The 17631-nt window shown below is 40.7% G+C and overlaps 1 protein-coding gene across 1 annotated transcript; it reads right to left on the bottom strand.

The window, feature by feature from the left end:
• Positions 1-2903: 2903 nt before the first annotated feature.
• On the bottom strand, positions 2904-16527 carry INSL6 (insulin like 6). The gene is made up of 2 exons (XM_047100377.1): positions 16245-16527; positions 2904-3301 (listed from the first exon to the last, which is right to left on the bottom strand). The coding sequence occupies exons 1-2, from the start codon at positions 16525-16527 to the stop codon at positions 2943-2945; spliced, it is 642 nt and encodes a 213-aa protein (XP_046956333.1). The 3' UTR covers positions 2904-2942.
• Positions 16528-17631: the final 1104 nt, after the last annotated feature.

The raw sequence follows: 17631 nt of genomic DNA, 5'->3' as shown, positions 1-17631 counted from the left end.
TAGTAACCCTGGAAAAAAGGAAAGTGTGTGTGTGTGGGGAGGGGGGGAACCTGATACCATACAAAGAGAAAAATGAAAGGGGTGGGAAAAAAAAGACCAAGCAGAGCATCAAAGAAACTATAAGGCTTAATCCAGAGAGAGAGAAAGGAAAATAAAGGAGATATAGAAAAGGTGCAAAAAGAATAGAGTAAAAATGCTTGATTAAACAAACAAAACAGAGAAATAGATATATATTGGAATTAACCAAAAATCAAGTCAGAAACTATGAACCTTATTCCAAAGGAAATAAGAAGGTAGAAAGAAAAAGAGAAGAAAAAAAAAAAGGCAAGCAGACTAACATACAAAACCACAGGTTAGTTGTCTGTTGGTGCCTGGGACCGTGGCTGTGCTGGTCTGGAGGAGAGGCTGTCTGTTCACTCATTGTCAGTCTCGCTCTAGTAGATAAGCAGTTGCCAGGCACGGAGGGGCAGGGTTTAGTGTAAGAGGTCCCACCTCCACTGGGGCCCGCTGTATCGTTCCCTGAAGCCCCGCAGTGTTGGTGATGGGGAGAACAATGGCTATGGTGACACCCCAGTCTCTCCTCCCCAGACCTGGTATCTTGAACCATGTTGTTCAGGCAGCCCTCCCCAAATAGTGGCAGTCAGCTTGCCCTGCTCTGTGGTCCCCCACCCCTCCTAGGCGCTGGGCTGGAATTCAAAACCCTATGTCTCAAAGGGCCCTGCACCTGGCAGATTCTGTTCTGCCATAGCCCCACTCAGCCTCGCTGATCGAAGGCCTAAAGGGGCGCCTGGGTGGCTTAATCGGTTAAGCAGGCCGACTTCGACTCAGGTCATGATCTCACAGTTTGTGAGTTTGAGCCCCGTGTTGGGCTCCGTGCTGACAGCTCGGACCCTGGGAACCTGCTTCCGATTCTGTGTCTACCTCTCTCTCTGCCCCTCCCCCACTCATGCTCTGTCTTTCAAAAATGAATAAATGTTTAAAAAATTTAAAAAAAAAAGGCCTTTGGCTCATGCCTGCAGGGTCTTTCATCCTTGGGGAGGCAATAAACCCTGTTCCCACAGTACTCAAGAAAGGAAACTGTTCTCTCCCAGTGTGCCCCTGAGATCATTACTGCACCCCGGGCCAGCTCCCTCCCCAGCAGAAGTGTGCTCACAAGGTGGGCTGAAAACTCCAATCTTCAGCTCCTGAAGCTATTTGCAAAATAGAAACTGGCACTCTCCGTATTCCCCGCTCCCCAGTCCCTGGTCCGGAGAGGTTTTTCTCTTGTACTAGCACAATACCACACTTCCACGGCCTGTCTCTTTTGTGTCTCCACAGAAGGGGTTCCCTTCCCTTCCTGCCTACACCGTTTTAGCTCTAATTCATATACTCCCACCTCTGTCCCGGCCAAGCCATCTCCCTCCACCTGTGGAGATCTGTCACTCCACAGATTGATTTCCTGGATGTTCCAAGTGATCTGACCTCAACATAGCTGTGTTTGAGGGCCGAGGGAAATCCTGGTCCCCCTATTCTCTGCCATCTCAACTCCTCTGTCTCCTGTATTTTTGTTCTTACACTCTAAGGACAAACTTGTAATTCAAACTGGACTCAAGTGCATCGCTGCGTTTTGGTCTGAGCATAGGCAATTCTCACTGTTGCATTTTCATCTAATGCTCAGAAGACTTAATCCACCGCTAAACCATGATGTGATCTGTCATTTTGTATCTAAACAGGTGGCTCCCCATATTTAGAAAGGTAACTGAGTGTAGACTACCCAGGAATTGTTCAAAAAGTTCAGACATATTTATTAATGCATTATAAGTGTATATGATATAAATACCTGTGAAAAAGAAACTTTGTCCTAAGAAATAACAGCACCAAATAGGAATAAAAAATTTAATCGTAAAGAACATTACAGTACATATTTGAGAAACTGAGAAATATTTCAAATGATGCTTACTTCCTAATTAACGGTGGAAAGTTAAGAATTCCAATTTGGATTCTATGGATTAAGTTTTTCTCTGATTTGTACCATTAAAAATATTTCACATGTGGACAAAGAGTGGAAAAAATACACCAAAAACTTCGTGTTATAACATCATATTGAGTTGAGATATGCAAGCACATAAATATAGGATTTCAACAATACTCCATAGGACTTTTACCAGTGGTTCTTGACCTTTAACCGACATCAGAATGAGCTGGAGGGCCTGTAACAATGCAGGTTGCTGTGCCCCACACCCAGAGTTTCTGATTCAGTAGTTCTGGGGTGGGATTTGAGACCTGCATTTCTAACAGGTTCCCAGGGGATGCTAACACTGCCGACTAGGTCAGCACTCTATTCTGACCAAGCCAAAAGGGAGTATCACATTATATCAGTACCTTCACAGCAAAGACATAGTATCCTGGAGAGATTTGTGTAATCTCGAGACATTCGCTGAACTCTCTTTAAGTCCTCAATAGAAACTTTCTGACCAATTACTATAATAAAACTCAAGGAATTAAAAGTGTACCTACTATTGCAGTATAAGAGCTCCTACTAGGAGTGGTAGTTGGTTAGTTATTTTTAACGTGGTCGGACAGATGTACTGGCATACTGGAGTGAGCCTAATGGTCATGGGCGTCAGTCTGTATGTCATACAGATGGAATGCAGAACATTCCATAAGCCATTTAAATGCAGCCTGAGAGAGTTTCAAGCACAATGACAAGCATGAACAGATAATTCTTAAGGTGTCTACATGGATCATGCCACCGCCAGTAAGATCTTCTTCAAATATGAAAATATATGAAAAATAGGGGTTACCAAAGAAAATACCAAGATTCCTATTAACACAGAAAGTATTATTAAGTGCCCGCAAGTACATTCAGATGGTATTCACAGCAAAGAACCTACAAGGACAATGACCAAAAATAAAGTAAAATAAATATATTAAGCTTTTATTGGGTATCATTCCTATGATGGTTAGTATATTTCAGTCACAACTGATGGTGCATGTTTCTGTAAGTTTTTGTAATCAATATATGGAAAGCATGCAATGCTGAGTTCTTCTTTGGTGCATCCTTTAAGACAACACTTTTCTGAGTATCCCCTGCGCTTTCTTTGGGGATGGTTCCCCCAAAACACACTGCTTAAGGTTTTAATTTTGTTTCTGTTTATCTTCTGAAATTCTAAGATTTCATGAATATATTGATTGGTATCTTGTGATGAGGACAATTCTCTTATCTTATCTGGTGGCAAGTTGACCCTTTTATATCTGTACTTAGGCAGTGACGACATCTCCAAACTGTTTATTGCTTCTTCCTCAGAGGCAGAAGTAGAAACTGTTAAGAGACAAGAAGAAAATCCTACCTTGTTAAAAATCTTCCTTTAGCTGAAAAAATTAATAACACTAGAATACTAAAGTCTGCTAATTATTAAAAAGAATCACATTTTAAATAATGGTTTTCGAAAGCAATATATGTATTTCAACTAAAACAGCTGTAGGTAGTATTTTCCTACAAAAAAGCTTAGAAACCTTTACACATTTTTTATGCAAAAACATTTTTTATTGAGATATCAGTCACATGTAAAGTCACATATAAATTCAGTATTTTGAAGCATACAATTCAGTGGTTTTTAGTGTATTCACAAGGTTATGCAACCATCGCCACTGTCTAATTCCAGAACATTTGTATCACTCTAAAAAGAAGCCCCATACCCATTAGCAGTCACCATTTCCTTCTTCCTCCAGCCCCTGGCAATCACTAATCTACTCTTCGTTTCTAAGGATTTGCCTATTTTGGAAATGAAATCATACCACATGTGGCCATTTATGTCTGATTTCTTTCACTGAGCAAAATGTTTTCAAGGTTTATCCCTGTTGCAGCATGTATCAGCATTCTATTTCTTTTATGACTGAATAGTTTTCCATTGTATGGATATACCACATTTTGTTGATCCATTTATCAGTTGATGGACATTTGGGTTGTTTCCACCTTTTGGCTATTATGAATACTGCTGCTATGAATATTCACATATAAGATTTTGTTTCAATGTATGTCTGTAATTCTCTTGGGTGTATACCTAGTAGTACAACTGCTCGATCATACAGTAAATTTGTTTAACTTTCTGAGAAACCACCGAACTGTTTTCACAGTGTCTACACTATTTTACAGAGCTACCATTGATATACTAGGTTCCAATTGTTCCACACCCTCATCAACATTTGGCATTTTCCATTTTTGATTATAGTCATCCTAGTGAGATGTGAGGTGGTGCCTGCTGTTGCTTTGATTTGCATTTACCTAATGACTAATGATGTTGAGCATCTTGTCATGTGCTTATTGTATATCCTTTGTGTAGAAATGTCTATTTAAACTCTTCGCCCATTTTTAACTTGGGTTACAGTAATCTCCTCTTATCAGCAATTTCTCTTTCCCTGGTTTCAGTTACCTGTAGTCAACTGTGGTCTGGAAGCAGATGACCCTCCTTCTGACAGAGCATCAAAAGGTCAGTAGTAGCCTGATGCTACATCACAATGCCTACATCATTTACCTCGCTTCATCTCAGCACACAGGCATTTTATCATCTCACATCATCACAAGAAGGGTAAGGACAGATAACACATTTTGAGAGAGACCACATTCACATAACTTTTATTACAGTATATTGTTTTATGTTATATTTTATTACTATTAAATTCTTACTGTGCCTTATTTATAAATTAAACTTTATTGTAGGTATGTATGTATAGGAAAAAAACAGCATATATAGAGTTTGGTACTATCCTTGGTTCCGATAGCCACTGGGGGTCTTGGAGTATATCCCCTGCAGATAAGGTGGGATTGCTGTATTTGTCTTTTTATGCACATCTTGTAACAAAGGGGCTAGTGGAAGCCATTTTGGTCTTTGTTGAAATACAAGGAAATGAAGAAGTGGTGATATGCTCAATGAACTGATTGCTATTATACTGCTCTTAACTCAGTATTATTGGAAAAAATCACAATAACTCCAGAAGGTAATTATTTGGAGTCTTGTTGGATTTCCATCATTGCCCTTGCCTATCTACTATCCCTTCTAGAAGGCTATATTTGCCTATAATCACTGCTGTGGAGCCAGCCCTTAGACGGTCATGTTCTGAACTACATGACTCTACCCTATAGCCACAGTTGAACAGACTGGAGATTGTTAGTACCTGACCCCAAAGAAACCAATCAACTATGGTGGCCAACAATCCATGCCATGTGAAAACATGAGTTGGCCCAATCAATTTCCTCTCTGTGAACTTACAACTAAGAAGTAATGAGAAAAAGATTAGTGAGAACACAAACTGAAAGGGGACTGTGAAGCTTGTCATGACAAGCTAAAGCCAAAAAGGAACATAAATACTAGAGGAGAAAAGATCCAGAGAGAGAAAAAGAGAGAAAGTGGTTTTTGAAGTTGATGCATTCCTTAGGCTTTCCAGAGCCTTTCCAAGTCCTTTCCTACCTCTTGTTTCTATAATAACTATATCCCCTATCATTTTTTCTTAAGGTTATTTAGATAAGTTATAGTTAGAGTCCTATTAGAACACCTTTTACTAACTTTATATATGTATATATGCATGTATTTATTTTTAAAATAGGCTCCACACCCAACATGGGGCTTGAACTCACTACCCTGAGATTACCAGTTGCATGCTCTACCAACTGAGCCACGCAGGTGCCCCACTAACTTTGTATTTAAAATGCTGAAGCTGAATTGTGGAACATTTAAACTTTAGGATAGATATTAAAGATACTGAATAGTAAGTCATCTAAGACAGATAAATATGTGATTGATTAAAATGGGTCATAATTAACAGAGTACACTTAAGGGAGAAAGTAAATTAGGTTGTCTAGGCACATTGAAGGAAGAGCTTCCTGTTGGGATGTGCCAGGTTCTGTCACTCAAAGAGTAAAGAAAAAACAAGAAGAAGGAAACTCTTTCATGAGTAAAGGCAGCTAAAGACAAGTCAATGAACTACATGTCAAATTGGGGAGGGAATTTAAGGAGAAACAAGCTGTACTCACCAGAAAGCAAGAAAGGTTAACATGAGCATTCAGATAAATGGATTTGAAAAAAGAGTAACAGAGGGGGCCCAAATAGTGAAAAGGTAAGAAATCAGTGAAATACAAAACCCAAACACTGTGTTTAGAAACCCAAAACGGGTTCTTTAAAAGGATTAATAGATACAACTCTAGCCAGACTAATCAAGAAAAAAGAGTTGAAACGGACAACAAAAAAGAACAATAGTTGTGTTTTTTAAATAAGTGAATATGAGGAATGCTTATACATTTAAAAATCAAGATGAAATGGATGAATCACGAGAAAAATATGAGATGCCTTAACTGGCACAGAAAACTTAGAAAGACAGACATGGGTGGTTTTAGAAGTAGGTTCTACCTGCTTTTCAGGAACAGTAAATTCTAATCATATACAGGTTGTTCCAGGAAAAGAGGAAAAAGGCAAAACCTGGCCAGCATCTTTTGTGAACCTAGTGTGTGCTTTATTCCAAAACTGGATAAGAGCAACATGATTTTAAAAACAACAGCACATGAGCCTATTTACTTATAAATGTTTATGTGGAAGTCCTAAATGAGATATTAGTTAACTGAATCCATACACATATTTTACAAACATATTAAGAAAGTGTTTATTCCAGAAATTCAAAGATAGGTCAATACCCTAAAAATCTATCAATGCAATTTACCAAATTACTAAGCCCCCTACTCACTCTCAGTTGGGTTTGCTCTCTACTTAAAAGAAAAGGAAAGCAATCATAAGAGACTTGCATTTGGTTCCTTCACCATTTTTTTTTTTTACTCACCTTTACAGCCTGTACCCATACATTCTGCCTTCCTACTGGTTTACACAGGTGAGCTATGCACTCTAAAGCCAGTTCCTCCATTTATGGACTGGATCTCATCTCCTCTCACCACTCCAGCAATGCTGTTCTATATCCTTCATCATTAATGCTTCATGCCTACTGAATATGCCTATAAGCACACAAAATGTTATTTCTCCCACTTAAAAAAAGCCAAAACCATGTCTCCTGGCCTTGCTTACCTTGCCAGTTACCATGGCAAAACTCCTTCATAGTGTTCTATTATTTGTTCATTCCTTTTCTCTCATTCTGCCTTAAACCCTCTCTAATCAGGCTTTTCCTGCATTGCTGCACCAAACTTCTCTTTTGAGGGTCACAAATGATCTCTCTGTTGCTAAATTCAACAGCCAATTCTCATCTGACTCACTTTCTTCACTTGGTTTCCAGGACACCACCTTCTCTCTTCTTCCCACCTATTTGTTCCTTTTCTGTCTCCTTTGCAAATATTTCCTCTTCAGCTTTTTAATCTTGATCCCCTAGGGCTCAGTCCTTGGTACTCTTTTCTATTTACACCTCTTCTCTTGGTGATCTCAACCAGTCTTATGGCTCTAAAAATCATCTATGTACCTATGATTCCTAAATTCCTATCTTCAAGTAAGATTTTTTCCAACCCCCAGATTCTTATGTCCTACTTCCTTCCTACTCACTGTCTCCACTTCAGTGTCTCAAAGTCAACATGCACCAAACTGAACTACTGATAGTCTTCTAGACCTGTTCCACGTGAGGCCTTTATTATCTCAGTTGATAGAAACCCTATGCTTCCAGGTGTTCAAAGCAAAAATTCTGGGATCATATTTCAAAAAAAATTATTGGGGGGCCCCGGGGTGGCTTAGTAAGTTAAGCGTCCTACTCTTGATTTTTGGCTCAGGTCGTGATCTCATGGTTCTTGGGATCGAATGCCATGTTGGGCTCTGTTTGACAGCATGGAGTCTGCTTGGGATCCTGTCTCCTCTGTCTCTGTCCCTCCCCTGGTGTCTGTCTGTCTATCAAAATAAATAAATAAACAAACATTTAACAAATTATATTGGAATCATTCTTGAATTCTCTTTTTTCTCATAGTTTACATAGAATCTGCTCAAGTATATCTGGAATGAAACAACTTCCAGTACCTCCACGGCTACCATCTCATCCAGCAGCTATCGTCTCTAATACCGCACCCTGCAAAGCAGGGCTCTGCTTCTAATCCTGCCTCCCTACAACCTGTCCTCAACACAGTAGCCAGAGTGATCCCTTTAAAATGCCAATTAATGTCATTCTTCTGCTTGAAAGCCTTTACTCAGAGTAAAGCCAAAATCCTTAAGATTGGTCTAAACAATTGCCCTAGGCCTGCCCAGTACCTCTCCCTCTGCTCTAGCCACACTAGCCTTGCTGTTCCCTGCATAAACGGGGCAGAGATGTATTTACTCTGCTCTTTCCTCTGCCTAAACACCCTTTCCCCAGCTGTCTGCTTGCCTGAATCTTTTACCTCCTCCTTTCTCAAACCTCACCTTTTCAATGAGCCCTGACGTGACTACACTATTTAATCCTATAACCCACCCTCCAGCTGCCCTCACTCCTGATCTCCCTTATTATCCTCCTTCACTCTTTATTTTTCTATAGCTCTTATTACCTCTGAATATTTACTCATTTATTATGTTCACTTCCTACACAAGCTCCATGAGGCCAGACATCTTTGCTTTGTTCACTTATACATCCCAAGTGCCTGGCACTTAGCAGGTACCCAAGTAGTATTTGGTGAATTAATTAGTAAAAGAAAAATCATATTAATATGCAAAATGATGTCCCCCAAAAGGCCTTAAAAAAGTTCAGCCCTACTTTTAATGATTAAAAAAATAGCAACTCCTTTATCTTGGTGGAGATTATATAACATAAACCTATAAACATTATACCTAATGGAGATATTTAAATGCATTCCCCTTTAAAATTGGGAACATGACAAGACATCACACTATTACTACTACTTAACAGCACTACAGGACCTGGCTAATGCTAGAAGGAAAAAAAAAAAGACTGGTGTAAGGTTTAGAAAGGAAGTGACAAAACTATCATTTGTAATTGATAGAATCATCTATAGAAACAAACTCTTAGAACTATGAAGATAGTTCTGCATAATTACTGACTAAAGATCAACCTGTAAAAATCCTTTGCATTTTTCTAACCAAAAATCACTCACAAAAATACAATTAGCAAGTATTAAGGAGTATACAATACAGAAAGTCTCTCCTGAGAAAACTTTAAAATTCTAATGATAGAATATGAAAATATTCCACACTTACTTTAAAAACTTTTTTTGTGTGTTTATTTTTGAAAGAGAGAAAGAGAGACAGAGCGTGAGTGGGGGAGGGGCAGAGAAAGAGGGAGACACAGAATCCGAAGCAGGCTCCAGGCTCCAAGCTGTCAGCACAGAGCCCGATGTGGGGCTTGAGCCCACAAGCCTTGAGATTATGACCTGAGCTGGAGTCAGACGCTCAACAGACTGAGCCACCCAGGCACCCCATGCTTACTTTATTTTAAAAAGATATAAATCTTCTTCAAATTAATCTATATATTCTATGCATCTCAATTAAAATTACACATGGATTTTAATTTTATTTTTTTATTAGACTATGCTCACCACAAGTATAGCTACCATATAGCACCATACAATGCTGTTACAATGTCATTGACTGTATTTCCTAGGCTGTACCTTTTATTCCCATGACTTAGTCATTCCAAAACGGGGAGCTTGTATCTCCCACTCCCCTTTACTGATTTTGCCCATTCTCTCCACATCCTTTTCCTCTGGCAACCATCAGTTTCTTCTCTGCTTTTATAGGTCTGATTCCATTTTTGTTTATTCATTTGTTTATTCATTTATTCATTTGTGTATTCATTTTGTTTATTCATGTTCACTGGAATCATGTGGTATTTGTCTTTCTCAGTCTGACTTATCTCACTTAGCATAATGCCCTCCAGGTCTATCTATGTTGTCACAAATAGCAAGATCTCATCCTTTTTATGGTTACATAATATTTGTGTGTGTGTGTGTGTGTGTGTGTGTGTATGTGTGTGTGTGTGTGTGTGTGTATACCACTTTTTCTTTGTCCACTCATCTATCAGTAGACACTTGGGTTGTTTCCATTTCTTGGTTATTGTAAATAATGCTACAATAAACATAAGGGCACATATAACTTTTTGAACTAGTGTTTTTTGGTTTTTTTGGGTAAATACCCATAAGTGAAATTACTGAATCATACAGTATTTCTATTTTTAATTTTGAGGAACTCCATACTGTTTCTCACAGTGGTTATACCAATTTACATTCCCACCAACAGTGCAGAAGAGTTCCTTTTTCTTCACATCCTTACCAACACTTGTTATTTCTTGTCTTTTTGTGTTTTTTTAAAGTTTATTTTTGAGAGAGAGAGCGGGGTGGGGCAGAGGAAGAGAGGGAGAGAGAGAATCCCAAGCAGGCTCTGTGCTGTCAGCATAGGGCCTGATGCAGGCTTGAGCCCACAAACCATGAGATCATGACCTGAGCCAAAATCAAGAGTCAGGCACTCAACCAACTGAGCCACCCACGCACCCCTCTTGTCTTTCTGATTTTAGCTATTCTGATAGGTGTGAGATGACATCTCATTGTGGTTTTGATTTGCATTTCCCTGATGATTAGTGATGTTGAGCATCTTCTAATGTGTCTGTTGGCCATATGTCTTCTTTGGGAAAATATCTATTCAGGTCCTCTGGCCATTTTTAAATTGTTTATTTTTTGGTGTTGGGTTGTCTAAGTTCTTTCTATTTTTTGACTATCAACCCCTTATCAGATATATCATTTGCAAATATCTTCTCTCATTAAGTAGGTTGCCATTTTGTTTTGTTGATGATTTCCTTTGCTGTGCAAAAGTTTTTATTTTGGTGAAGTCCCAATAGTTTATTTTTGCTTTTGCAAAAATATTTTGCTTGCCTTAGGAGACAGATCTAGAAAAATGTTCCTCTGGCTGATATTAAAGAAATTACTGCCTGTTCTCTTCTAGGAGTTTTAAGGTTTTAGGTCTCACATTTAGGTCTTTAATCCATTTAGAATATATTTTTGTGTATGGTCCAGTTTCATTCTTTTGCAGGTAGCTGTCTAGTTTTCCCAGCACAATTTACTGAAGAGACTATCTTTTCCCCATTGTATATCTTTCTTCCTTTCTCATAGATTGACCATATAGGTATGGGTTTATTTCTGGGCTTTCTAGCTTGTTTTTATATTGATCTATGTGTCTATTTTTCTGCCATTCTGTTTTGAAACCATACTGTTTTGATTACTATAGTTTTGTAGTATATTTTGAAATCTGGAATTGTAATTCCTCCTGCTTTATTCTTCTTTCTCAAGGCTGCTTTGGCTATTTTTTTTTTGTGGTTCCATAAAAATTTTAGTGTTATTTGTTCTAGTTCTGTGAAAAATGCTGTTGATATTTTGATAGGAATTGCACTGAATCTATAAATTGCTTTGGGTAGTATGTACATTTAAAAAATATTAATTCTTCCAATCCATGAGCATGGAATAGCTCTCCATTTGTTTGTGTCATCTTCAATTTCTTTCATCAATGTTTTTATAATTTTCAGAACGTAGGCCTTTCACCTCCTTGGTTCAGTTTATTACAAGATATTTTATTCCTTTTGGTGCAAAACTAAATGGGGTTGTTTTCTTAATTTCTCTTTCTGCTACTTCATTATTAGTGCATAGAGACAGTACCAATTCTGTACATTAATTTTGTACCCTGCAACTTTACTGAATTTATTTATTACTTCTAATAGTTTTTTTGGTGGTGTCTTTAGAGTTTTCTATGTATGGTATCATGTCATCTGCAAATAGTGACAGTTTATCTTCTTCCTTACTAATATGGATGGCTCTTATTTCTTTTTCTTGTCTGATTTCTGTGGCTAGGACTTCCAGTGCTATTTTGAATTAAAGTGGTGAGAGTGGGCATCCATTTCTTATTCCTGATGTTAGAGGAAAGTCTCTCAGTTTTTCGCAATTGACTCTGAAGTTAGCTCTGGGTTTTTCATACATGGCCTTTACTATGTTGAGGTATGTTCCCTCTAAATCCATATTGTTGAGAGTTTTTATCATAAACGGATGTTGAATTTTGTCAAAATATTTTTCTGCATCTGTTGAGATGATCACAATTTTTATCCTTCATTTTATTCATGTATCATGTTGAATGATTTGCAAATACCGAATCATCTTTGAATTCCCAGAATAAATCTCATTTGATTGTGGTGGGTGATCCTTTTAAGTATTGTTGAATATGGTTTGCTAATATTTTGTTGAGGCAGACAGATTTTTTTTTAATGCTTATTTATTTTTTTAGGGGGTGGGGCAGAGGATCCAAAGCAGGCTCTGTGCTGACAGCAGAGAACCCCATGTGGGACTCGAACTCACAAACTGCGAGATCATAACGTGAGCTGAGACCTTATGCTTAACTGACTGAGCAACCAGGCACTCCTTGGAAGATGGATTTTTAAAAAAAAATTCAGTACACTTACTCTTAAATATATAGGGAAGAATAAACGTCGAGAATTAGCTTAGTGAATCTTAAGAGAAAAAAAACAACAACATTGGAGATGTGCCCTCCTATAAATGACATCCTACAGAGTCATATCATTAAAAACAGTATAGTAATTGTACGAGGTCAAACAAAAAGACCAATTAAATAGACTAGGAAAACTCGGGCAAACAATAAACAATAAAGGTGAGTCTAGAAGTCAATGAGAAAAAAATTATTATATAGTAGATAGTGTTCAGAAAACTAGCTGCTTTTGTAGAGCAAAATAAGACTTCTTGAAAAAACTAAGATAGTAATCCTAGCCATAACAGACACAGTGGTCTCCAGAAGAATTAAGAACCTAATGTGAAAAGTAAATCTATAAAGTTGGACACTTAACTGACTGAGCTGCCCAAGCGCCCCCCAAAAAGTTTTTTTGATATCAGTGCACCAAACTATCTTTCTCTATGTCAGAGTCAAATATATCATCAGAAGATTAAAATTGTTGGTAACTGACTTGATCTAACATAGAAATGTGTCCTGCTAGTACAAGTTAAAGTTAATCAACTTTTCAAGCCACATTCAAATGCAAAAGAAATGGCATAATTATACATTCTCTATTGGGAACACATACCTCTCTACAACTTATAATTATTCACTGGAAATTAATAGGATAGATTGTCATCTTTCCTTATAGATTAATACTTTTTAAAAATTTGGCACAAATTCAAGACAGATATATAATTTTCACTCGTGGAATTTGAGAAACTTAACAGATGAACATAGGGGAAGGGAAGGAAAAATAAGATAAAAACAGAGAGGGAGGCAAATCATAAGATACTCTTAAATATAGAGAACAAACTGAGGGTTGATGGGGGTGGGGGTGGGGGTGGGTTAAATGGGTGACGGGCACTAAGGAGGGCACTTTTTGGAATGAGCACTGGGTGTCATATGTAAGAGATGAATCATTGGGTTCTACGCCTGAAGCCAGGACTATACTGTATGTTAACTAATTTGCAAATTAAAAAAGTGAACTTGACGCAAATTCGTATTGATAACTTAAATCCATTTTTCATTCTCCCACACATTTTAAAACAACTGTAGCTTTATTGCCACATGACATTTCCACTTCAGAAAACTGTCCTTTACATAGTTCCCACAATAACATGTTTCCATGGACATGACAGTTCTAAAATGTTGTAAGATACATTTTTATTTCCAGGGTGCCTGGATGGCTCAGCCATTTAAGCATCTAACTTCAGTTCAGGTCATGATCTCACAGTTCGTGGGTTGGAGCCCCGCCTCAGGCTCTGTGCTCACAGCTTGGAGCCTGGAGCCTGCTTGGGATTCTGTGTCTCCCTCGCTCTCTGCCCCACCCCCACTTGCACTATGACTCTCTCTCAAAAATAAATAAACATTAAAAAAATTTTTAAAAAGAAGATACATTTTTATTTCCTACAAATCTTGTTCCACTGAAGCTCCCTCCTCATTGAATTATTGGCATTTATTCCTCCAGGGAAGTGTGAATAATACCTGAAACAAAGGGGTCATTAATCAGCTCTGAGTTTTAAAGTTACTCTGAAAAAATTTAATAGCCTTGGGGCGCCTGGGTGGCTCAGTCGGTTGAGCATCCAACTTCGGCTCAGGTCATGATCTCGGGGTTTGTGGGTTCGAGCCCCACGACGGGCTCTGTGCTGACAGCTCGGAGCCTGGAGCCTGCTTCGGATTCTGTGTCTCCCTCTCTCTCTCTGCCCCTCCACCGCTCAATTGTGTCTCTCAAAAATAAACATTAAAAACACTTAAATAAATAAATAAATAAATAACCAACTCAAGCTTGGATGTCTGAACGTAAAATTTTGACTATAATATAGGTAGTGGGAGCATCAGGCATCTCTGGGAGTTTGCAAAAATGTAGACTGTCAGGACCTCCCCCAAGCCCCTCCTGAATGAGAACCTGTATGTTCACAGTTTTTGTTCCCCAGGTGAATCATATGCATGTTAAAGCGTGAGAATCACTGAATTAGAGTACAAGTGGAAGGCTGGGAAGAGACCCTTCTTCCATTATAAGAGCAAAATAAAGTGAGTTTACATTAGGTAGGTTTGGTGGTAGAAAATGATCAAGATTCAGTCTGATGGTTTCTGCTATTTCTTTCAAAGTTTTCATCCCCTTAGCAGCAATAGGAAGAATGGGATGAGTTCTGTTCATTCATTTATTAAATAAGAAGTTAACAAGCACCTATGATGTGGGAGGCAACTTAATTTGTTTCAGTCATCCACAGGAAGGTGTTTTTTTGGCATGATAGTCCGTTTCTTTCTTTAATTTCAGAAATCTTGCCTGTAGCAAAATTTGTCCAAATCAAATTAATTACTTTAAAGGCAATAATTTCAATGACACTGTGCTATCGACAGCCTATACATAAAGTGCATTTTCTTTTATTTAAAAAAAAATTTTTTTTTAACATTTATTTATTTTTGAGACAGAGAGAGACAGAGCACGAACGGGGGAGGGTCAGAGAGAGGGAGACACAGAATCTGAAACAGGCTCCAGGCTCTGAGCTGTCAGCACAGAGCCCGACGTGAGGTTCGAACTCACAGCCCTCACGGACCGCGAGATCATGACCTGAACTGAAGTCGGCCGCTTAACCGGCTGAGCCACCCAGGCGCCCCGCAGTGCATTTTCTTTTAAAATGGCAAACCATGTTGGTACTAAAATGTACAACTACAGTTGGAGGAGAACAGTGAATCTGAAACAAGAATATTCTTCCTAAAGACTGTAAAAATATTAAGTAAACATTAAGCATATATTAAGCACATACTATGTGCCAGGCCCTCTGCTAGGCATTTCAGATAAAAACACGCATGAAATAATCCCTGTAATATGGTATGGTATACAGGACTGGCCTTATGGGGGTGAGACTCGTGCAGTCACACAGACCCAGTGCTTAGGAGAACTTTGCATTTTCCTTAATGCTCATTGTCGCAGTCTTGAACGTCTCAAAAATTTTATCTTGTAACTGAAGTGTACTTAAGTATGTGAACTTTTAAGTGAAGTCTGATGGGACAATGGACCGTGTATGTGAGCAGAGGAGATACAAAAAAAGGGGTGGGGGAAGCTTTTTATTTTAGTACCTTCAATGGCCCTTTCTTGCTTCTGAATAAGGCGCCCTGTATTTCTCTTCTGCACAGGGCTGGGCAGATTATGGGGCAGGTCCTGATGATGGTTAGATAGATCTACTGTGTTAGACATTGTGGTAGATGGAAAATGGAGTAGCTATGAAAGAGTCAGTGATGACCTCACAGGGAAAATGAAACCTAAGAGTTTTTGAAAGACAAAGCTGAGTTTGCCAGGTGACAAGTGTACTCCAGAAAGTGAAAGCTAGAGAAGCAGCAGCATTCTTTTTTTTTTTTTAATTTTTTTAAACGTTCATTTATTTTTGAGACAGAGAGAGACAGAGCATGAACGGGGGAGGGTCAGAGAGAGAGAGAGGGAGACACAGAATCTGAAACAGGCTCCAGGATCTGAGCGGTCAGCACAGAGCCCGACGCGGGGCTCGAACTCACAGACCGCGAGATCATGACCTGAGCCGAAGTCGGACGCTTAACCGACTGAGCCACCCAGGCGCCCCGAGAAGCAGCAGCATTCTTACATAAATGTATAGATTTATATGTGTATACTTATTTCCTCTAAATTAAAAAAAAAAAAAGTTTCATTGTCTGCTGGCAATACATTGGCTTATAAAATTTTTTATTTTTCTCGGGACTAGGCACAAATTCCATTACCCGAGGAAGCTCACCGCCTGGTAGAGCAGATTTGGGGTAAAGAAATGTACAAGGGTGAACCACCACGCCTTTGGTTTATATTTTTACCTGGGTTTGTGCCTCTCGCCCAGGCTGGGAAAGTGGTTTGGGAGCTTTCCAACCGGTCGGGAATGAAGGTCTCAATCTTCTCGTTGGCCTGGGGAAACAGCTGGATCTTGGGGGTTTCCTCCTTCAAGAAGTGCCAGCTGACATTGCCACAGAGTTTTATTATTTCCTTCATGAGGTGCCTGCCGCACAGCCTCCTAGCTCTGCTGATGTCGCTCAGCTCACGGGAGAACCGAACTAACGGGAGCCCCAGCCACAGCAGACACAGGCAGAGGAGCCGCGGCATCCCGGGGCCCCAGCAGCCCGGTCCGCGGCGCGGTGTAACTGCCTCCCGGCCGCCCGGCTCCTCCCGGCACCTGCGCTCGTGCCCGCGCCCCCGCCCCCGCCCACCGGCGCCGCGCACGCGCACCTGGCCGGCTTCCGAGCGCGTGCGGACCTCGCGAGAACGCTGAGGTGCGAGGCGGCCGCCCTGCGTGGGCTCTCAGAGCCAGGTAGGTGGCGGGCTCTAGTTCTTAAAGTCCTTCATTCGTTTTTCTTGTCCTCCCCTGTGGAGAGACGCATCCGTGAGCCGTGGGGCGCCGGTTAACTGGTAAAATCAGAAAAGGCGTTGCTCCTTCTAGCGGAGTGCCTTTGCCGCCCTTTTGCCTGGTTGGTCCCGGGGCGTCGCTTCCTTAGAAACACCTTCTCTCGGCTCCCGGTTGGGGTGCACCTCGGTAGTTCGTTCACGTTTGTTCGTGCGCTTGTTTGATACCGTCTGCCCCCAAGCCCCCCAGCTGCGTGCGGGCATGTTTGCTTCCCCCTGTACCCCAGGGCCTGGCGCGGTGGGCGTCAGAGGTGTTGGCGCCCCCGGGCGCGCTGGAATGTGCGAGTGTGAGTTCCCCCAGCCCCATTCGGATTCCGAGCGGCCCGAGGAGAACCCCGCCCGCCCCTCCGGGAGGGCAGCTGGGATGCTAATGTGCCGCCGTCGCGAGAGATTACAGAGGATTGTCTGCTGCCAAATTGTAACAAGCCTGCGACGGGGACCCCCTACGGGGTTTGCCTTCTAAGAGTAACCAGTATTTTGCTAAAGTAGGAGCGGGGCGGCGGGGAAGGGCAGGCAGCGCGGTGGGTACCGGTCCTCGGTCCTTTTGGAGAAGATTGGATTGGAGAAGTGCAGTGGCTCGGGAGGATGCAGTACCGGCCAGCAGGGGGCAGTCGGGGGCCGTGCGGGAGGAGGAGTGAGCGGCCCCGGGATGCCCGGGACCCGCGCAGACCCGCGCGCGCCGTCAGTGTAGACTCCCCGTCTCCCTCTCCTTTCTGCCGCCCGCCTCCGAGTCTTCATCTCCGTTCTCCTTTTTCCTTTCTCCCAGCGTTGCCCTGCTTCCCCCTTGGCGTCAGGGGGCGCTGTTCA

The sequence above is a fragment of the Lynx rufus genome, unplaced genomic scaffold, assembly GCF_022079265.1.
Source record: "Lynx rufus isolate CCGP_SWC_20201006 ecotype Redwood Valley unplaced genomic scaffold, mLynRuf1.p SCAF_10, whole genome shotgun sequence".
NCBI classification, from domain to species: Eukaryota; Metazoa; Chordata; class Mammalia; order Carnivora; family Felidae; genus Lynx; species Lynx rufus.
The sequence above is the reverse complement of the archived record's forward strand: the minus strand, read 5'-3'. Positions and strand labels throughout refer to the sequence as shown.

Excerpts from the sequence above, each read along its gene's own strand:
- INSL6 (XM_047100377.1), bottom strand. The coding sequence starts at position 16,527 with ATGCCGCGGCTCCTCTGCCTGTGTCTGCTGTGGCTGGGGCTCCCGTTA. Across the intron at positions 3,302-16,244 it reads GGCGAGAGGCACAAACCCAG|TTTCTACTTCTGCCTCTGAG; the intron begins GTAAAAATATAA and ends GTCTCTTAACAG.